Source organism: Scatophagus argus, chromosome 12, assembly GCF_020382885.2.
Source record: "Scatophagus argus isolate fScaArg1 chromosome 12, fScaArg1.pri, whole genome shotgun sequence".
In the NCBI taxonomy this organism is placed as follows: domain Eukaryota; kingdom Metazoa; phylum Chordata; class Actinopteri; family Scatophagidae; genus Scatophagus; species Scatophagus argus.
The window spans coordinates 13,037,970-13,061,182 of record NC_058504.1 but is presented as its reverse complement, the minus strand read 5'-3'; the positions used below and the strand labels follow the sequence as shown (position 1 = coordinate 13,061,182).

The following is a 23,213-nucleotide window of genomic DNA, read 5'->3' as shown; positions in this document are numbered from 1 at the left end:
TCCTTTTGTTTCTCTGATGCTTATAACATAACATAAATGTAAATACCAATGAAGCCATGTGAACTATTAGGCTTCTCAATATAAAAGCACAACATAACAAACATGAACTGCCCATATGAGGGTATTTTATCAATTTTTACACAGTCAGAGTGCAGGTGTGTGACTTGTCTCACCTCAGTTAGGATTTGCTTCATTAATATGACATTTGGAAAAGAACCCAAATTATTCCTGTCTTACAGTCTTTGTTTATAGAATAAACTTGGAACTTGAAATGCAATCGCTGAAACCTGAAACTCGTATACCAAACGTGAAACTGCAAAGCAGAATTTCTGTTTTACATTTAGTTTTCAGTTATAAATCGCTATCAACATTTTCTTCAGCACAACATTCAAATGAATATCTTGTGCTCCTTTGGAAAGCTGTGAACAACATCAGCATGCATGTCTCTGAAACTTTAAGTAGTTGACTAGATATAAATAATTATAACAATGTTTTACCACAGCCTGCATGAACACTGAAAGTACAAGAGGTGTTAACCTGAAAATATTCATAGTCATGTTTCATGTTAAGCACTTCAGTGTGTTGTTGGTTGGTAAACAGATTGATTCATATGATGGCCTGTGTGTATGATGATGAAAAAATAATATTAAGATATTTAAAAAAAAATGAAGTGATTATTTCTACCACAAACAAAGGGATTCACACTCAGATTCACACAGGCTTCTGATTTCACTGTGTGTTTGCAGACATATTTGTGTGTCAGCAGTGCATGTTTGTGCACTAGTTTAATGAAAGTCACGATAAATGATCCACATGTTAAATGACAGGAAACTAGAAGGGCACGGAAGGTCACATGATGAAAAACGTAAAGTGAAAGCAAAAAGACAAGTTACAGGTTTAACAGGTGGCTGGCAAAACAAAAATCCAAAGAGTGAAGGGTAAAGGATGATAAAACAGACCTGGCAAACTTCCCTTGGTATGTCAGGGTCCCCATGTCAGTGCAAAATTATCTTAAACTACAAAGATGAATATAAGCTTTGCAAATGACTTCATAGCATATCACGTATGATGCATTTAAAACTCCTTTTCTTAAAATGGCAGTCTTCCCTAAGACAGTCTTGGCGAAGTGCAGCTTTGAGCTTCTGCTTTGTATGTAGGTATGATGTTTGTATACACACCTGTGTGTCAGCAGTGCTTGTCTGTGCACTAGTTTAACCCTCCTGTTACCTTCAAATATACTAACAGCAGTTATCCTTGGGGTCAATTTGACCCCAGCAATTTAAATCTCCTGAAATGATTATAATTTGAATTGTTTCCCAAGTTTATGTGTCAGGTACTTTATGTTTGTTATGTTTGTTTGTTGAATGCATAAATAGGCCTTTAAATAAAACAAATCCCAAGACCCACCTCCTTTGTACATCCAGAATACCCGTCACACGTCTATGGAGAAATATGCAGATCACCATAAAATCTCACTGATTGACCTAAAATTGGAAAGGAGATATCTTTATGGTGTTTTAATGGCTTTATATCATTTCTTCTAAGTACATATTCTTCTTAACTACAACATTTGGAATGAAAAACAATTTGTGTTTTTAAGAATATTAACATGTGTTATGTTCTGAGTTAATTTGATCCCTGGAAAAGCAAACACAATTTCAAAGTTTTAGATTTTATTTGTAAAACAGAACATCATCATCATCAGAACATCATTAAGGAGCACATAACGGTTCTTTATTTACAAAAAAAAAAACCTTTAAAAAAGTACATTTGGGCATTGTGTCGGAGTTTTTTGTGCGCTACTGTAAGTGCTATGTATGCAAATGTGTGAGATAGTAAAAAACAAAGTTACATAGTCACTAAAATGAGTTTGACAGAATACGAAGAGACAGAATATGAACAGCATATTATTTTTCCTTCAGGCCACCAGAAGATCGATTCCCAGCCTTTTGTCTGCACTACTGTACACATGATGTGCAGAAGGTGCCTGCATGTTCCTTGCAGGCATATTTCTTGCATTTCACACAGGTGTTGCTGGTTTTGGAATCATTTCTGCTGGGACAAACCTGGCACCTGCCACATTTCCTGCCTGTAGTTTGTACCACTGGAGGAGTTATGGTGTGTGTCTCTGTGTGGATGTCCTTCACAACAGCTGCAGCAGCCGTTGACACTCTTGGAAGGCACCGTCTTGCCTTGATGTGAGGTTTCACCAACGTGTAACCCAAATCCTCCAGGAAAATCCTCCTTTGACTCAGTTTTCTGCTGTTCGTTTCCTTGTTTGTTTCTCTCCCTATTAAAACGTCAGTGCCGGCATTCACATCAATGATGTTGAAGAAAATTACAAGGGGCCAATGGGCAGTCATGTGTCAGCAGCTACATGTGGCTGTGACCTTGTCCAGGTTATCAACCCCTCTCTTTGTCTTGTTGTGGTCCAAGAGCATTTGTGGTTTTCTGTCTTCTCTGGTGCTCAGGACAGCACCTTTTGCATGGTGCTGATCAGCAGGACGTTTTTGCCTTTCTTGGGCTCTGTCAGTGAAGGCAGACATTGAAGATGTTACCTTCCTGTTCTTCATCACAAGCAGCTCAGAGGGAAGGTCCGGCTTGTTTTTTCTCACTATCCCCAACAAGGAAACCTTCCTTTTCATCTGGTCTTCACCCAGGGTGTACGATGTTAAAACGTTATCACATGTAATGTTATGACCATTCAGTCCTTCAGCCATGCCAAGTACCATCCTTATGCCCTGATTCTTTTCAGGTGCTTCCCCAAGGGATTTACCAGTGCACACCTGCATATTCCAGGCATAGCTGGTCTGTGCATCACATTTTGATACCACATTTGGCTGGTCTGTTCAGCATGTACTGTCTGTCTGGGACAGCATGCATGAAATGCAACCAGACATTCATCCACGGTCACATGGGGGCCTGGATTGTGAACAAACGGTAATCGCCGTACCCACTTGTCCCATACATCTCATACTGCTGCAAGTTTGTCACGCTCTCAGAATCAAAAGCCTTTATTGTCATTGTACAAGGAATACAACGAAATTATAACAGCCTTGGAGTGGTGTTATTCCAAATCTACATTTAAGTATGTAAAAGACAAGACAACTTATTTGTATAGCCCATTCTTACAAGCAGTTTGTCTCAAAGGGCTTTATGTAACATCATAGCAACATCCTCTGCCCTTAGACCCTCACATCGACTAAAGAAAAACTCCCATAAGAAACCTTTAACAGGAAAAAAATGGGAGAAACCTCAGGGTGAGCAACAGAGGAGGGATCCCTCACTCAGGACGGGCAGACATGCAATGGATGTTGTACAGACAGGAAATCAGTTAACAATCGTGAAAATATGGCAGAGATGGGAAATGTTCAGTCAGGGGAGAGCTGATGTCAAAATAAATAAGAATAAAATAATACTTATAAAAATAGAATAAAACAAATAAGGTGCAAATAAGTAGAAAAACAGTGCAAGAACAGAGTGTTAATATGGATATAAATATTGTCTATGGATGGATGCAGAGCTGTATTACACATTGCCATATTGCACACATTTTGGGTCAGGGTGGTGTGTGGTTAGTGTATGCGTGTGTTCAGTATGGTGACTGCTTGTGGAAAAAAAGCTATTCCTGAGTCTGTTTGTCCTGGTTCTGATGGACCTGTATCTCCTGCCAGAGGGCAGCAGGTCAAAGAGATGGAAGGCAGGATGGGTGTAGTCACTGATAATGTTAGCCACTCTGTAGAAGCTGTGAGACTGTTGAATTCTGGAGGACCTCTGTAGCCCCCTGCTGTTACCCCATTCCCATCCCCTCCCTACCCCACCCCACCACACACACACACACACACACACACACACACATACACGCCCCGACAACCACCTACTGAACATTGCAAAATATAGCCATCTTGCACAAGAACTTTGCATTACTATTTTCATTTGCACAACACCTCTGTAAATATTGTTGTCATCTCTGACATTGTTTATATTTTTTTTATTCTGGTAGTTCTTATATTAGTATTGGTTATTGGGCTTATACCGGGACCAGGGAAGCTAATTTCGTTCCACCTCATGTGTTCCACCTCATGTGTACATGTGTGAAATGACAATAAAGCTCCTTGAATCCTTGAATCCTTGCGGCAGCGTGACAGTTAAACAGTCAGGGAGGGGAGAGGGCATCCTCTGTGCCGTCTTTACCACCTTATGGAGCCTCTGCTTCAGTGCAGTGAGAAAACCACACTGTGATGCAGTAAGACAGGATGCTCTCGATGGTTGAGCGGACTTGGTATTGATGGACCAAGTGAGGAAGGTGAAGCTGTGGACCCTCTCCACGCAGTCACCGTTGATTTAAAGTGGGGGTGGGTCTGCTCTGTGCTTTCTGAAGTCCAGGATGATCTCCTTAGTCTTAGGATGTGTTTAGGATGAGGTTGTTAGCCTGACACCATACAGACAAATTCAGGACTTCATCTCTGTAGGTGATTCATCATCTCCAGAGATCAGCCCCACCACATTAGTGTCACTATGGTGTTACTGGTGTGGGCTGGTCCGCAGTCCGCCTGTGCTCAGTGTCCGGGAGGAGGAGAGGTGGGGTCCGAGTTTAACTGTCTGTGGTCTGTTTGTGAGAAAATCCTCGATGCAGCAACAGATGAGTGGGTGGAGTCCTAGGTTGGACAGTTTGCTGACCAGGATGTCGGGAATGATTGTATTGAAGGCTGAGCTGTAGTCTACAAAGAGCACCCTAGCGCAGGTGTCTCTGTGTATCAGGTGGCTCAGCACATTGTGGAGGGTGATGGATATGGCGTCCTCTGTCGATTTGTTCGCTTTGTAAGCAAACTGGTGGGGGTCGAAGGTTGGAGGGAGGCGGTCTTTGATGTGGCCTAGCACCAACCGTTCCAGACACTTGGTGATGACAGGAGTGAGTGGAACTGGACGGGAGTCAGTGAGGCAGGCTGTGGATGATTTTTTGGGTATGGGAATGATGCTGGATGACTTCAGACAGGCAGGGATGCAAGCCTGTGCCAAAGACAGGTTGAAGATTTTTGTGAAGAACTGGGGGAGCTGGTCGGCACAGACCTTTAGTACCTTGCCAAGAACACCATGGGGCTCAGCTGCTTTCCTGGGGTTCACCCTGCTGAATATCTGTGCCACATCCTGTGCCTGCACGGTCAGTGGTTTGGAGCTGAGGTGGTGTCATTGCAAGCTGCTGTGGTGTAGTCTTGAAGTGTGAGAAGAAAATCGACCTTGTTTATCTGTCATCAAAGCATGTGACACGTGAAAAACATCAACAACATGTGTTTAGAGACATGGTGGCTGGAAATATTGCCCTTCCGGTGTCAGCAGCCCAAAGGCTTGCTGTTGCTTCGCCTTTTGACTTGTACACTCCTGCCAAAATGAGCAACCCAATGTAGGCTTACACTGGGATGATTAAATAAAGCAGACCTGTGAAACTGGCCTTATCACACAAGACATTTTCACATTTTCTAATTGCCTAATCTTTACTTCTTGCATTTAGATGTTGCTTTGAGAGAAGATCAGCATTGCCCCTACTCATGCCAGATATTTCCAAGTATATATCATATGTATTCAAGTGGCAAGTTAACTGTAACTGTTATGCACGTTCAGTTAATCAACAGACATTCACCTCCCAAACAAGGGGATTTACATTGTCAATGCCAGGGTTTTTTAGTTTGTGTTTCCTTTGCCCAGTATTATTGTCCTTGGGCAGGGAGGAAGAATCAGGATTGATTGGTTTTTGCTGTCACCTCAACATTTGTTAACAACAACTGCTTTTAGACTGTGAAATCAAGGTTTTATGGCAAGTATATCTTTGTTCCTTCGGCACTTTCACTTTGCTGGGAGCTGGAAAGCTGAAATTTAATACACAAAATATACATTGAAGACCAGCATCATATTATAGCACACACAGATGAAGAAAAACTCTATGTGGTATTGTCACATGAATAACACACACAGACTGAAAATGACACACTGACAGCTAAGGACAACAAAGAGTTTCTATTTCACCCAACCTGCATGTCTAATGTGATTAAATTGTGATTACTCAGCAATGAGTCAGTGTGGAGTCTGGACACCAAGCTCTCAATGAATGTTTTACAGCTACGTGAGAGGTAGACACAGCCAACCAATGACTAAAGAGAGAAACTATTATTAAAAGTTAAAGGCATTTTAATAATACTGATAGCTTTGTGTGAGTGTTAATCATGAGAGATGATCTCTGGAGAAAGCATCCTTGTTACAACTTGTATTTATTTTTCAGATGTATATATGTAAATATTTCAGTATTACAAATACATTCATAGGGTGATTGCAAGATTTCAGTTTGGAGACAGCCAGGGTCAGAGTCCCCATTCAGATACAGAAGTTGGCAAATGACTTAAAATCATAGTGTGTATGAATACAGTTAAAGCCCCTTTTTGTAAGGTGTCATTGTGTTACTATCGTCTTTCAGATTATTGCAGTGGCCTACACATAGGGGGCTTTGACTGTAATCATAAAGAGACACAAATGTGAAACTGTTACCTGATTGAGAACTAAGCAATACAGTGACTAATAATCACATCATCAATGGATCAATGGACAAAAACTGTTAGCTAACATTGGTGGTGCAGAATAAACATACAACTATCAATGTCCTCTTTTTCAAACTACATTGAACAATACAATTTCATCATGAAACTGAAATATATTGTTTAACCTAACAATAAAGACTCAATAAAGACTTAAATCAGTACTATCCTGAATAGAATCATTATTTACAATTACATCAAATGCAAAGCTCAAAATCTTTACAATACAGTCTATATTATTACACAGCAACTGAATAATGTGACTAATTTGACCAGGACTTTTCTAGTTGTCTCAAGAATTAGTTCTGATAGTTTAAAGGCGATCAAATCGGTTTTTGATTGATTTAATTAAGAAGAATTCCATTTAAAACCAAAAGTTATCACCTTGATTTATTATTATTTATAGCGAAGACTATCAGTCTAACTTGACAAACTTAAATGAACATTTTCAAATTAATTGTGTTGTCGTGCTTTGTTGTACTTTTGACACCCAAATGTTAGCATCAGAGATCCCCTCTGTGAGCTGATTTATTGAATCACAGCATGGAGCAGACACTAGGTGGCAGCACTCTCTGAAATTACAACTGGACCGAGACTGAAATGTGTCATTTCATGTGCTTCTTTGATGAGATCGTTGGGTTACATCAACTCCATATCTGTCCAACATAACTCTCCCTCATCCTGAAATGATGGGATAGATGAGATGATGCCTTTCAGCTCATCCAAAACTTTCTGCAAGTCTTCTTCTGCCTGCCTGATTGATCGGACAAATTTCATGACCTCAGATCTGACTGGAGTTGTATTTTGAGAAGACTCGGACTCAGAGCTACTCGCACCTGTGTCCTCTGCTGCTTGTGCCTGTTTAATGTGATGTATTTCTTTTGCATCCATGGCAATGAAGAAAATATCCACTGCCACAAATAAACCTGAAAACACACCTGTTGCCAACTCTGCCACACGTACTACTCTGGATGCTTGTGCTGCGATCTTGCCAACATTCATCACTTGAGCAAGTCGGGCCAGTTCAGCAATGCCAACTAAACCCCTACCTGCCCTGATGCCAGCATTAAGCCTGAGCAAGTTGTTTTCATTTAACTGGCGTGGCTCAGCGCCAAATCTATTCCTGATTGTATGTAAAATGCCCATAAGCTCCTGGTGCCAAATGACAACTGCATTAATTTTCTCCTCAAATTCTTTAATGATACATCGAACAGCCTTGCGATCAGCAGACTGGGTGACCATCTTTGTGATATTCGAGGCACCAGCAGTGACCCCACCAAGTACTCCCACCCCTACCCCAACTCCAGTGACAATAAGAGAGGTTCCCAAAGTGAAGGGGGCCAGTACCAGGCCCACTAGAGATGTTATCCCTCCTGCCGCCCCAATCACTCCTCCTGCCAAGCTGCCAATGGTGGCGCCTTGATGCACACGCTCCAAACCATCAGCCAGACCCCTGAGGTCTCCCAGCTTTTTCTGGAGTGTCTCCACAGTTGATTTGCACTATCAAAAAAGCACAAATATTGTCATTGGAGAACTAAGTACCTTTAGGCAGTCATTCAATTAAAAGCACATAAAATGGTGCATTGTACTCATTCTTTTAAGAGTCACCATGAATGCAGGAAACAAAGTCTCTGAAACTCATTCCTTCATTTTCTGCTCCTTCATACTTTCACTCCACCACAGTTTCAGATTAATCAGATTTAAAAAGAAAATATTCTGATCATCTGAAAAATGATGAATATCATGTCTGATTATAGGATCAGATTTTACACACATTAATATATGTATACCTAACTTTAACTTTTCATTTTGATACTTAGTACTATTCACATCTACCAAAGTATGTTAGTACAATATCTTTACTTTAAGTATGACTTTGGCACTTTTAACAACTCTGCCTTTGTTTGACAGAAATATTCGTACCTTTTCTGAAAGACAATTTATCATAATAGGACAATGCAGGATCTCATTGGCTGTTGGTCTTGATTGAGGGTTTCTACTTAACATATCGTTCAAAAGCTCACAAAGTTCTGGTGAGAATGGCTCTGTGAGAGATGGGAGACGACCACCAATTATCTTGGGAATGAGCTTGGTTGGAGTCTCTGCTGAGAACTGAAGGAGAATTGTTGTTAGGAAAGACTGTAAATATAAAAAGGCTACTTTGCTCATTGCTAAGTGAGGAATGTAATCACCAATTACTGCATTTCTATGTTACTCTCATGTTATTCTATATCTGAAATTAGCATCATCTGAGTAAGATTAGCATCTTGCTCAGAATTTGTTTGAAAGACAAGTAGGAAAAAATATAGCAGACATGGACTGCAAGTTTGAAGTTGACATGTTGGATTGTTTTGGTAAAATTGTTAAATCTCCACATTTTCTCACAGGAGGGGGAGCAGGCAATAAATGTACAACGATTGCAGTTAATTATCCATCTTCTTATCTACTCTCATTCGCTACCTCCAATTCCATTTTCTTTAATATTTTAATTTGTTTTTTCTTAACAAATTGTAATTGTCATTTTGCTCTCTGAGAAAACATTGCAGGATGTTTGTATGTTTTTTTTTTTGTATGGAACATTCTTCAGCTAAATTCTTCATTTAAAGCTCATTTGTTGTGTTTGTCTTTATTCTCTATTATGTTAAATTTTTGAGGACATGGAAACGTTTGGGTCACTTACCGCTGGTTTCAGAGTACAGAGCTCATAGATTAGGCATCCCAGTGACCAAATGTCACTAAAATAAGGCAAATCAAAGTTTGTTAGTGTTGAGACAAGGCAACCTCTTAGTTTTGTTGAAAAGTGCAACTATTACTGCAGCAGCTTATTCATTTTACTGGATTCAGGACAGCTGGAATACAAACAAAGCTGGATGGGTGAACAAGAAAGCACTGAAAGGCATATCTGACAGAGAGATATGCTCCTGCTATTTTAATCAGTGCAGGTTACTACATATATAATGAGGTTTGTGCCAATAAAATCAAATGAAACTAATCAATTATCAAAAATGATGATAATAATTTTGCAAATAATAAAACTCACTCAAGAAAGTAATGTCAAAAGAAAAACTTCCAAAAAATAATTTGTATAATCATATAAACTACTGTTCATTTGCTTTTCTGATTACATTTTTCTTACTGTTTTCGTGATATCTCATAATGGACCTTCTCTTCTCTAAACCCAATACACACAAGTAGGTTAAAAGTAACTTCAAGCAAACTACCTAGGAAAGATTAGCTGACTTCTAATTTCATTTAATACAACAAGAAATTGTGCAGTACAGTACAGACTACATACAGGATCCATACATGTGCATTCAAATTAGTAGGTATCCAGCAAAACATTCTGGTTTGCAATGAATTACGAGCTGGCATTCATGTACACCTGCTGTACTGATAACATAACCTGTTGCTCAGAAACTCATTAGCCAATGGACCAACACACACTAAAAAAAAACTATCCATGCAAGAGGTTTGTGTCAGAACTGCAAACAGAAAACCAGGCAGTGCAAATAAAAAAGCTGGCACTGTAAAGCTGACAATGAAAGCAATAGTCTGAAGAGTGAGAAAAAATCAGAGAAAACTGTAAACCAAAGGACAAATAATTTATTTGCAGGTTATAATTTTTATTTTTGAGATGGCATTTCTTTTTAATGTTGAGTTATTGTTGTTGAGAGCTTCAGATTCATTGTTAAGTAAATTTCTCATTTTGTTAAAAACCTTATTACCTTTTATCGTCATTGGTCCCCTCTATGAAGACTTCTGGTGCCAGACAGTTTATTGTGTGGTTTGTGGTCAATTGTGTGCTCGTTGAGCAACTGTGGGAAAAATAACTGAATAAGTAAAAAAAGAGAAAAAAACATATATATATATGTAGATAGATAGATAGATATGACAGGGTACAGTACTTTTCGTTGATTTTTCCAAAATCTCCCAAGCACACAGTTCCAAATTCAGTGAGAGATATGTTCTATAAAAGTTTAAAAAGCCAAATTTTACTCTTCTCAAAATTCTCAGTAGCATTTTACTGATAAGACTTTTCAAAATAGACGTTTATATACAGTATTTATACATATATATACGTCCACAAGCTTCAATCATTGATCAATGTTCTTGTAATATGTGTAGTACCTCTGGTGTCAGATTTTTGTGAATCAACCCTTTTTCATGAATGGTTCTCAAGGCCATACAGATCTCAACAATCCAGCTCAGTACCTGGAAAACAAAATATGGCACTTTTAGAATAGCAAGATGTCATTTATTTGCAAAACATGCACACTAATGGACTGGTCTGCAGTGCTGCATATCACTGCTGTAATTTAAAATGTCTTTGCAGAAGATGACTGTACCTGAGACTCATGGTTGGGTTGACTGGGCTGACCCTCTCTGATCTTTGTCGCAAGACTCCCTCCCTCACTGTAGTTCATCACCACATAGTGAGTGTTGTCATCTTTACAACAAAAGGTCAAAAGGCATATATATATATATATATATATATATATGTATATAGCTGCACATAGCTCAAGATACAAAGATGGCGACAATGGTGACGTCAGTCAGGTTTCATGCATTATATTCAGAGTTTCATTCCACATATTCGAGATTTCGTTCCATATATTCAAATATTAATTTCCTGAACGGCATGCCATAGGAGAGAGAGAGAGAGAGAAAGAGAGACAGAGACAGAGAGAGAGAGAGAGAGAGACAGACAGACAGAGACAGATAGATATATAGAGAGATGTGTGTGTGTATCTGTTTGCTAAACATCAACAGCTCGACAGGAGAGACGTGTCAGGGCTGAAATGTTTTGAGTCAATTGGCAGCAAGTTGCAGGATCAGACCTGACTGTGTTAACAGCAAGTCACAAATTTGTCAGAACTTACCTTTAAAAGAGTTCTTGCAGCTCACAATATGAGGATGGCTTATTGTCTTGAGGATTTCTATCTCTGATTCGAGGTCTGCACTTCCAGATGTCTGTTAAAAACACCACTTGAATGAATGGCCTGGCCTGGGGATGGTTGCAACACATTGCAACAAATACAATATATTTAAGTGTTAACAAAAAGATTATTATCAAAAATGTAAGTCCTAATAATATTACAGTGTTATTTATTTATTTAGAAGCTTTGATCAGATGACAATTATAGATTTGTCTAGATGAGAAGGCCTTATGTGTAGATGTAAGATTCAAATTGATATAAAATACAGTAGACTTGCCATAGTGACATGGAACGATTTATGAGGCAATTAACTTTAATTTTGCCTATTGTCAGTATAGACATTCATTATGCAAAATTGACATTTGAGAAAACTGAACTGTGATTTTAATATTAAAAAAAATATTTGTAATATTAATACATTGTACAGGGACAGTTGCAAAAGTTGTTGACTTCCTGTTCAGCCATGATAAAACCTCATGTGCTTGCTAAACAAGGTGACCTGATGCATGCTAACCAACATTAGCTAAAAGTTAACATATCACTTGTTTAACAATTTAACAAAAACAAAGCTCAAGAAAAAAATACTTTCATACGTCAAAAACATTTTTTTTTTCAATAAATCCTGGAGCACCTGCTGAATCTGAGCATGTGCAGTGTATTTGTTTCTGATGGCAGAAAAATGACATGTTGCAACCATCCCCTGTTACAATTGTCTCCGGTCTCTTTGAACTGCTCTGTGCTTTGCTTGCTTTAGGACCCATGTTTAACATTTTAATACATATAATATAGTTCAGGAAGTCATCACTTACCTGATGTGATGTGATCTTTTTTATGAGGAATTTCTCATCTCCCTTTGTAGCAACAACAGAATTGTCTTTAATTGTTTTTTTATCTGGTGTGTAGCCATTCCTTTCCAGGATACTCTGTTCTGCCCCCATCTTTATTGACACACAAATAATCAAACCAACACAGAAAGCATTATGATATTACATAATTTATGTTGCTGTCATTGTTCAGTAACATGGATGGTTATGCCATTTTCCCATTTTATATGTTAAAATGTAAATCAAATTGAGTTGCAAAGAAAAAACAAACAAACAAACTAGATCTTCACTGATGAATGGACTGATTCTTTGATTCTTTGATCAACTTCTTAAACTACTTATTAGTGATTTAGTGACTCAAAATACAAATCAAAAGCTTTCCAGCAACAATCTGACACATTTACATCTGATGAGTAGCTTTAATCTGTGTTTGATAATTACAGCAGCAAGCAAAAATAAAACATTTCATTGTGATAATAAAATGAAAACATATTGTGTAGCATGCATGTAATGCACATACCCTGATGCAAAAGCAATGAGTGACCCAACAGCAAAGACGAGGCCCTGTTTCAAACAAATGAACTTCAGTTTATATTGAGAAGTGAAAAGAAACTGAATATTCAGGCTTCCACTCATATTATGTTTTCATTTTAATTCATCCTATCAGAGCCTTCAAAGAGGTCTGATACTCAAACAGTATCTGCATTGCATTGCATTGCAAATACTGCTACCCTTACCTATTGTACACGAACTTCTTTTGGTTCTCTGCTGTTTATCTGTTACATAAATGCAACTTTCATGTTTCATTTTTGCTTCTTCCTAAGTTAGCGCTGATTTTTTGAATTTAATTATTAACAGTGTAAATGCTATTGCTAATAATTTACATGAATTGGACAAGGAGTGTTTAAAATAAATGTGGGAATTAGGCTTCTCAATATAAAAGCACAACATAACAAACATGAACTGCCCATATGAGGGTATTTTGTCAAATTTTACACAGTCAGAGTGCAGGTGTGTGACTTGTCTCACCTCAGTTAGGATTTGCTTCATTAATACCACATTTGGAAAAGATCAGAATTATTCCTGTCTTACAGTCTTTGTTTATAGACTAAACTTGGATCTTGAAATGCAATCGCTGAAACCTGAAACTCGTATACTAAAGCCGAGACTGCAAAGTTGGAAGCAGAATTTCTGCTTTACACTTACTTTTAAGTTATAAATCGCTATCTTCTTCAGCACAACATTCAAAGCGAAAATCTTGTGCTCCTTTGCAAAGCTGTGAACAACATCAGCATGCACTGTTCTGAAACTTTAATGATGTATCAAAACTCACAGATAAACTTTCACAGATATTATTATTCATGGACATTGTTTCTGACTTACTGTGTCCTGTTTCCTAGGTATTGCAGTTTGTAGCATTAGTTGGGCACTGCTTAAATGATCAAAGGTTGATAAACCCTACTGCTATAGCCCTACTGCAAATAACTTCCTGGTTATAAAGACGATGGCAGGATGATCTCCTGGTCACCACAGGAGGCTACACCCAGTTGTAAATTTCTGAAATAGATCACTGCCTTTTATTGTAGCTCAATTATTTTTTTTTCATCTGTAGAGGATTGTTTGTGAAGCTCCAAACAAAGGACCAGAGGCATATCAGAAAGTATAATAATGGGATGAAGCCTTCGGTCAGCGGGGCACAACTCTGAACTGCTTACTGCCATGTGGCTCTGTGTTTTGGTGCATGCTACCCCTCCAGTCTTGTTTTTTTGGACTCACTACAGGCAGATGAGTAATTTCCATAACAGTGTGTTCATACATTTGAGCAGATATAAATTACTATGATAATGTTACAGTACCAAAGTTGTTAACCTACTGAAAATATTCATAGTCATGTTTTATGTTAAGCACATCAGTGTGTTGTTGGTTGGTAGACAGATTGATTCATATGATGGCCTGTGTGTATGATGATGAAAAAATAATGTTAAGATAATAAAAATTAAAAAATGAATTTTTTCTACCACAACCAAATAGATTCACACTCAGCTTCACACAGGCTTCTGATTTCACTTAGTTTCTGTGTGTTTGCATACATATTTGTGTGTCAGCAGTGCATGTTTGTGCACTAGTTTAATAAAAATCACGGTAAATGATCCACACGTTAAATGACAGGAAACTAGAAGGGCACGGAAGGTCACATGATGAAAAACGTAAAGTGAAAGCAAAAAGTGTCATGTCCAAGAAACAATGTTAAGTTTACTTAATCAGTTCTTTTCTTGTGTCTGTGTTGCCTTGTGATTTCCTGTTTTATTTTGTCACTACTTCCTGTCTGTGTCTATTGTCGTCAGCTTTGCTTTTTCCCTTTGTCTGTTTTCCCTCCTTTGGGATTACCTGTCTCCGCCCTGATTGTCTCCACCTGTTCCCTTACCTTGTGTGTTTGTATATATAGTCCTCGTCTTCCTTTGTCCTGTGCCAGTTTGTCTTGTCCTTTGTCCTTTTTAGACAGCCAGCATCATCTCCATGCCTTTGCCATCGCCATTGCTAATGTCACTGCCAGGTCTTGTCATTTTGTTACTTTGTTCAAGTGGTTTTTTCTTTTGTTTTCTTAGCCTAGCTTGATTTGAGGGAATTTTTCGTTTCTTAGATTAGTGTAGGTTTTTTACTCTGTGAAGAGTGATTTACAGTTTGTACCTTTTGTGAATAAAAGTTTTATTTGAAGCTTTGAGAGTCATGCATTTGGGTTCAGGTCTGTCGTGACTAAAAGACAGGCTGCATGTTTAACAGGTGGCTGTCAAAACAACTATCCAAAGAATGCAAAATGTAATGGGTGATTAAATAAAGCAGACCTGTCAAACTTGCCTTAAAAAAAAAACTTTTCACAGAAGACATTTTCACATTTTCCAATTGCCTTATCTTCATAGAAGTGTGATTGACTTGAAGTTACATTGTGTTGTTTAAGTGTTCCCTTTATTTTTTTGAGCAGTATGTTATTAAAAGTTAAAGGCACTTTAATAATACTGATAGCTTTGTGTGAGTGTTAATCATGAGAGATAATCTCTGGAGAGAGCATCCTGGTTACAACTTGTATTTATTTTTCAGATGTATATATTTAAGTATTACATATACATTCATATGGTAATTGTAAAATTGCAGTTTGGAGACAGTCAGGGTCAGGGTCCCCATTCAAATACAAAAGCTGGCAAATGACTTAAAAGCATAGCGTGTATGAATACAGTTAAAGCCCCTTTTTGTAGAGTGTCAGTGTTTTACTATCGTCTTTCAGATTATTGCAGTGGCACACATTATTGTCTGTGGAAAGATGAGACAGTCCTGAGGAGGGATTTGAGCCTTTTCATTACAGGATCCCCAATTCAGATCTGTGGGTGGAGCCATGTGTAGGTAATGTGCCAAAGTATCATCAAATTAAAACTTCTAAAATCCTACACACAGGGGGCTTTGACTGTAATCATAAAGAGACACAAATGTGAAACTGTTACCTGATTAAGAACTAAGCAATACAGTGACTAATAATCACATCATCAATGGATCAAAAACTGTTAACTAACATTGGTGGTGCAGAATAACTAATAAACATACAACTATCAATGTTCTCTTTATCAGACTGCATTGAACAATACAATTTCATCATGAAACTGAAATACATTGTTTAACCTTACAATAAAGACTCAAAATTCTCAAAATCAGTACTATCCTGAATAGAATCATTGCTTACAATTACATCAAGTGCAAAGCTCAAAATCTTTACAATACAGTCCATATTATTACATAGAAACTGAATAATGTGACTAATTTCACCAGGACTTTTCTAGTTTTCTCAAGAATTAGTTCTGACAGTTTAAAGGTGATCAAATCGGTTTTTGATTGATTTAATTAAGAAGAATTCCATTTAAAACCAAAAGTTCCCATCTTGATTTATTATTATTTGCAATGAAGACTATCAGTCTAACTTGGCAAACTTAAATGAATATTTTCAAATTAATCGGGTTGTCGCACTTTGGACATCAGGTGGTCAGGTGTGCTTTGTTGTACTTTTGACACCCAAATGTTAGCATCAGAGATCCCCTCTGTGAGCTGATTTATTGAATCACAGCATGGAGCAGACACTAGGTGGCAGCACTCTCTGAAATTACAACTGGACCGAAGCTGAAATGTGTCATTTTGATGAGATCTTTGGGTTACATCAACGCCATATTTGTCCAACTTGACTCATCCTGGACTGATGGGATAGATGAGATGATGCCTTTCAGCTCATCCAAGACTTTCTGCACGTTGTCTGCTGCCTGCCTGATTGATAGGACAAATTTCATGACCTCAGATCTGACTGGAGTTGTATTTTGAGAAGACTCTGACTCAGAGCTACTTCCACCTGTGTCCTCTGCTGCTTGTGCCTGTCTAATGTGGTGTATTTCCTTTGCATCCATGGCAATGAAGAAAATATCCACTGCCACAAATAAAGCCGAAAACACACCTGTTGCCACCTCTGCCACACGTACTGCTCTGGATGCTTGTGCAGCAATCCTGCCAATATTCATCACTTGAGCAAGTCGGACCAGTTCAGCAATGCCACCTAAACCCTTACCAGCTCTTGAGCCAATCCTGAACAAGTTGTCTTTATTGAACTCAGTGTCAAATGTGCCAAATCTGCTCCTGATTGTCTGTAAAATGCCCAAAAGCTCCTGGAGCCAAATGACAACTGCATTAATTTTCTCCTCAAACTCTTTAATGATGCATCGAACAGCCTTGCGATCAGCAGACTGGTTGACCATATTAGTGATATTCGAGGCACCAGCAGTGACCCCACCAAGTACTCCCACCCCTATTCCAATTCCAGTGACAATAAGAGAGGCTCCCAAAGTGAAGGGGGCCAGTATCAGGCCCACTATGGATGTTATCCCTCCTGCCGCCCCAATCACTCCTCCTGCCAAGCTGCCAATGGTGGTGCCTTGATGCACACGCTCCAAACCATCAGCCAGACCCCTGAGGTCTCCCAGCTTTTTCTGGAGTTTCTCCACAGTTGATTTACACTATCAAAAAAGCACAAATATTGTCATTGGAGAACTAAGTACCTTTAGGCAGTCATTCAATTAAAAGCACATAAAATGGTGCATTGTACTCATTCTTTCTATAAAATTTACAATTCTTTTAAGAGTCACCATGAATGCAGGAAACAAAGTCCCTTAAACTCATTCCTTCATTTTCTGCTCCTTCATACTTCCACTGCGCTACAGTTTCAGATTAATCAGATTTAAAAGGAAAAGATTCTGACTATCTGAAAAATGGTGAATATCATGTCTGATTATTGGATCAGATTTGACACATGTCAATATATGTATACCTTCATTTTACTTCTCATTTTGATACTTAGTACTTTAAGACTTAAAACTTAAGTACTATACATATCTACCAATGTATGTTAGCACTTCAGGTATGACTTTGGTACTTTTAACAACTCTGCCTTTGTTTGACAGAAATATTCGTACCTTTTCTGAAAGACAGTTTATCATAATAGGACGCTCCAGGATCTCACTGGCTGTTGGTCTTGATTGAGGGTTTCTACTCAACATATTGTTCAAAAGCTCACAAAGTTCTGGTGAGAATGGCTCTGTGAGAGATGGGAGACGACCACCAATTATCTTGGGAATGAGCTTGGTTGGAGTCTCTGCTGAGGACTGAAGGAGAATTGTTGTTAGGAAAGACTGTGAATATAAAAAGACTACTTTGCTCATTGCTTAGTGAGGAATGTAATCACCAATTACTGCATTTCTGTTACTCTCATGTTATTCTTTATCTGAAATTAGCATCATCTGAGTAAGATTAGCATCTTGCTCACAATATGTCTGAAAGACAGGTAGGAAAAAATATAGCAGACATGGACTGCAAGTTTGAAGTTGATTTGTTGGATGGTTTTGGTATAAGTTTTCTCACAGGAGGGGGGCAGGCAATAAATGTGCAACGATTGCAGTTAATTATCCATCTTCTTATCTACTCTCATTCGCTGCCTCCCATTTCATTGTCTTTAATATTTTAATTTGTTTATTTTCTGAACAAATTGTAATTGTCATTTTGCTCTCTGAGAAAACATTGCAGGATGTTTGTATGTTTTTTGTTGTATGGAACATTCTTCAGTTAAATTCTTCATTTAAAACTCATTTGTTGTGTTTGTCTTTATTCTCTATTATGTTAAATCTTTGAGGACATGGAAACGTTTGGGTCACTTACCGCTGGTTTCAGAGTACAGAGCTCATAGAGTAGGCATCCCAGTGACCAAATGTCACTAAAATAAGGCAAATCAAAGTTTGTTAGTGTTGAGACAAGGCAGCCTCTTAGTTTTGTTGAGAAGTGCAACTATTACTGCAGCAGCTTATTCATTTCACTGGATTCAGGACAGCCGGGAAACAAAACTGGATGGGTGAACAAATTCTACACTGAAAGGCATATCTGACAGAGAGATATGCTCCTGCTATTTTAATCAGTGCAGGTTACTACATATATAATGAGGTTTGTGCCAATAGTATCAAATGAAACTAATCAATTATCAAAAATGATGATAATTTTGCAAGGAATAAAACTCACTCATCATCGTCATCTCAAAAGAAAAACTTCCAAACAAATAATTTGTATAATCATATAAACTATTTTTCATTTGCTTTTGTGATTACATTCTTTTTACTTTTTTGTGACATCTCATAATTGACCTCCTCTTCTCTAAACACACAAGTAGGCTAAAAGTAACTTTAAGCAAACTACCTAGGAAAGATTAGCTGATTTCTAAATTACTTTAATACAACAAGAAATTGTGCAGTACAGTACAGACTACATACAGGATCCATACATGTGCATTCAGATTAGTAGGTATCCAGCAAAGCAATCTGGTTTGCAATGAACTACGAGCTGACATTCATGTACACTTGTTGTACTGATAACATAACCTGTCACTCAGAAACTCATTAGCCAATGGACCAACACAATGCTAAAAAAACTATCCAACGAAGAGGTTTGTGTCAGAACTGCAAACAGAAAACCAGGCAGTGCAAATAAAAAAGCTGGCACTGTAAAGCTGACAATGAAAGCAATAGTCTGAAGAGTGAGAAAAAATCAGAGAAAACTGTAAACCAAAGGACAAATAATTTATTATAATTTTTATTTTTGACATGGCATTTCTTTGTCAAAGTGGAGTTATTGTTGTTCAGGGCTTCAGATTCATTGTTAAGTAAATTTCTCATTTTGTTAAAAACCTTATTACCTTTTAGCGTCATAGGTCCCTTCTGTGAAGACTTCTGGTGCCAGACAGTTTATTGTTTGGTTTGTGGTAGATTGTGTGCTCGTTGAGCAACTGTGGGTAAAATAAATAAATAACTGAATATATATAAATGAATATATGTATATATATATATAGTGTATATATATATACAGTATATATATATATATGTGTGTGTGTGTGTGTGTGCATAGATAAATAAATAGATGACAGGGTACAGTACTTTTCGTTGATTTTTCCAAAATCTCCCAAGCACACAGTTCCAAATTCAGTGAGGGATATGTTCTATAAAAAGATAAATGTATTATTGTAAGTGTATTGTAACATTTGTAAATTTCAGAATTCTCAGTAGCTTTTCAAAACAGACATTTAATTGGCAGCCCAAAAGCCCATTTATATATATATATATATATAAATTTTATAAAAATAAAATAAAAAACACTTCCACAAGCTTCAATCATTGATCATTTTTCTTGTAATATGTGTAGTACCTCTGGCTTCAGATTTTTGTGAATCAACCCTTTATCATGAATGGTTTTCAAGGCCATACAGATCTCAACAATCCAGCTCAGTACCTGGAAAACAAAATATGGCACTTTTAGAATAGCAAGAATGTCATTTATTTGCAAAACATGCACACTAATGGACTGGTCTGCAGTGCTGCATATCACTGCTGTAATTTAAAATGTCTTTGCAGAAGATCACTGTACCTGAGACTCATGGTGGGGTTGACTGGGCTGACCCTCTCTGATCTGTGCAGCAAGACTCCCTCCCTCACAATAGTTCATCACCACATAGTGAGCGTTGTTAACTTTAAAACAAAAGGCATATTTCATAGTAACATCGACAGCTCGACAGGAGAGACGTGTCAGGGCAGAGATGTTTTGAGTCAGTCGGCAGCAAGTTGCAAGTTCGGACCTGACTGTGTTAACGGCAAGTCACAAATTTGTCAGAACTTACCTTTAAAAGAGTTCTTGCAGCTCACAATATGAGGATGGCTTATTGTCTTGAGGATTTCTATCTCTGATTCGAGGTCTGCACTTCCAGATGTCTGTTAAAAACACCACTTGAATGAATGGCCTGGCAGAGGTGCCGGACAGTTAAAGTGAAGGGCAGCAGGTTGAAGTTGTATGTCTGAGTTTGTACTTAACAAACCAGATAGCTGAGGGGCTGCTGAAGGAGTGCTGCTTTAATCAGCAGTCAGTGTTTAAAACTTCTGATGAGAGGATGAAGCGGGAAATATTATTCTGGTTATGAACATAGAAAGAAACCCCATGAGAGCGAATATCGATAAGAACAATCAGGTAAATTTTCTGACTGACAAAAGTGCGAGTGAAGTGTGGAGGATGTTTAGAAACTGCAGCCTCGTAAATGTAACTGCAGCGTGTGAGACTTTGTGTTCATATTCTCAAGCACAAAATGAACTTGTGCTGTCCAGCAGCAACGTCTGCATAGACCAGATGAGACCACATCAGAATGATGGCACAAAACAGTGAAGTGGCTGCTAAATAAATCCATAAATAAGTCAATCAATAAATAACAGAGTTGCTTGTAGATGATTTTGGGATCCAATTACCACAATGGCACATGGACAAAAAGTTCCAACACTTTAAGAAACACAGAATGTAAAAAAAACAATAGAGAATTAAAAAACTCTATGATGGAACCTCATGAGGACATGTATTGTTCTGTTTTGTCTTTCTTCTGTATTTATTTGATTGAGTTTACAGAAATTGCTAAAAAATATTTTGCTGAAATGCTATGGTTTGGTTTAAAAATTTTTATGTTTCTCACTTCAAACCTCAAGTACTGACAAAGGCTGGTAAAAAAAAAAGCTGAAAATGTACTGTTTATGAGATTTTGAACTGCTCTATGCTTTATGTGCTTTAGGGCCCATGTTTAACATTTAATGCATATAATATAGCTCAGGAAGTCATCACTTACCTGATGTGATGTGATCTTTTTTATGAGAAATTTCTCACCTCCCTTTGTGGCAACAACAGAATTGTCCTTAATTGTTTTTTTATCTGGTGTGTAGCCATTCTTTTCCAGGATACTCTGTTCTGCCCCCATCTTTATTGTTGTTTCCTAATGACACACAAACAATCAAGCCAACACAGAAAGACCCAACAGTATTAACGAGTCTCTGCTGCAACCAAACGTGAACTTGAGTTTATATTGAGAAATGAAATGAAAGTGGATATTCAGGGTTCCACCCACATTATTCTGTCATTTTACAGCATCCTGTCAGAGCCTTACTGTTGCATGAAAATTGTTTTATTTTTCTTTATTCTGAAGAGTAAAGAAGAAGAAATTTGAGCACAGAAGGAAAATTGGGAGCACAATGAAAAATGTTCATTTAATAAAGAGTTAACTGTATGTCTGGGGTGTACCAAAGCGGATTTTTTTAGGTAACAGTTAAGCACTCTCCTCACACTTGCATTCTGTTTTTACAGTTTCACATTTTTCAGAAAGTAGAAGAGGAAGTTGCCACAATTTGACGACATTTTGACCGATACTAAGTACTTCTTTGACCCCTATGGTCAAAGAAGTAGTTAGTATGGTTCTCCGTTTGTTTTTGTTTTGTTTTTTTGTTATCGAAGGATAGGTAGATTCATACTCTGCCTACCTGATTTGTGTGGTTGAAACTCCCTTCTGCTTCCTGAACACTTATAAATCTATTATGTTAAATATGTTAATATTAAATCAACGGTAACACCAAGCCCTCCGGTTTTAAAGAGAGGAACCAGTGGTGCTGCTTTCAAATTTTTAATTTGTAATTGAAAATATAATGAGGGTCAAATGCAAATAGGGGCTGAGGCTTGTAAATCAATCTAGATTTTCAACAGGAGTAGGGTAAATGCAGTACATCAGTGACATCCTCTAGCCTATAAATGAACAGACCATTTAAAGGTTAGTGAAGTTTCTAACTAGCAGCAGTGCTTTCCATCTGCTTTAGTTTTGTGTTTTTTGCCATCTCTCCTTTTGCATTCCTGTATCCCTCTTTCCTCTCATTTTCTTCCTGGTGGCTCAAGGTCTGGACTCAGTTAACTTTTATAGGAATCACCACATAAAATGTGATGCTACTGAGGATTTAAATGTGACTTGGAGAGTGGCAACCTTTGGTGGAGGTTTATTACTGTGATGTGAAAGAAAGAAATAAAATTTGCCTCAGGAAGTTGATGGCCGTGATCAACTAGATAAAAGACGAGCCACTTTTTCAGAGTTGTAGCCACAGCACTGCTGCACTGTTGAGCTGACCGTGGGAAAAGACAGCAGCATTTCCTCACTAACAGGAAATGAATTGAACAAAACTGAGCACAGCACAGTAAAGAAAGTATTAAGATATCTTTTGTGCTGTATTTGTTTCTTTCTATAGGGGCTGAGGCCTTTAAATCAATCTAGATTTTCAACAGGAGTAGAGTAAATGCAGTACATCAGTGACATCCTCTAGCCTATAAATGGACAGACCATTTAAAGGTTAGTGAAGTTTCTAACTAGCAGCAGTGCTTTCCATCTGCTTTAGTTTTGTGTTTTTTGCCATCTCTCCTTTTGCATTCCTGTATCCCTCTTTCCTCTCATTTTCTTCCTG

The 23,213-nt window shown here is 37.9% G+C and overlaps 1 protein-coding gene across 1 annotated transcript; it reads right to left on the bottom strand.

Moving 5' to 3' along the window:
- Positions 1 to 7,057: 7,057 nt before the first annotated feature.
- LOC124068652 lies at positions 7,058 to 21,793 on the bottom strand. The gene is made up of 14 exons (XM_046407050.1): positions 21,566 to 21,793; positions 20,582 to 20,672; positions 20,332 to 20,432; positions 20,113 to 20,196; positions 19,845 to 19,906; positions 19,607 to 19,696; positions 18,583 to 18,637; positions 17,844 to 18,032; positions 16,542 to 17,387; positions 10,490 to 10,551; positions 10,310 to 10,399; positions 9,265 to 9,319; positions 8,508 to 8,696; positions 7,058 to 8,084 (listed from the first exon to the last, which is right to left on the bottom strand). The coding sequence occupies exons 1-14, from the start codon at positions 21,692 to 21,694 to the stop codon at positions 7,224 to 7,226; spliced, it is 2,904 nt and encodes a 967-aa protein (XP_046263006.1). The 5' UTR covers positions 21,695 to 21,793; the 3' UTR covers positions 7,058 to 7,223.
- Between the last annotated feature and the right edge of the window lie 1,420 nt (positions 21,794 to 23,213).

Excerpts from the sequence above, each read along its gene's own strand:
- LOC124068652 (XM_046407050.1), bottom strand. The coding sequence starts at position 21,694 with ATGGGGGCAGAACAGAGTATCCTGGAAAAGAATGGCTACACACCAGAT. Across the intron at positions 19,907-20,112 it reads ACAAAAATCTGAAGCCAGAG|AACATATCCCTCACTGAATT; the intron begins GTACTACACATA and ends ATCTTTTTATAG. Across the intron at positions 18,033-18,582 it reads TCTGTACTCTGAAACCAGCG|TCCTCAGCAGAGACTCCAAC; the intron begins GTAAGTGACCCA and ends ATTCTCCTTCAG.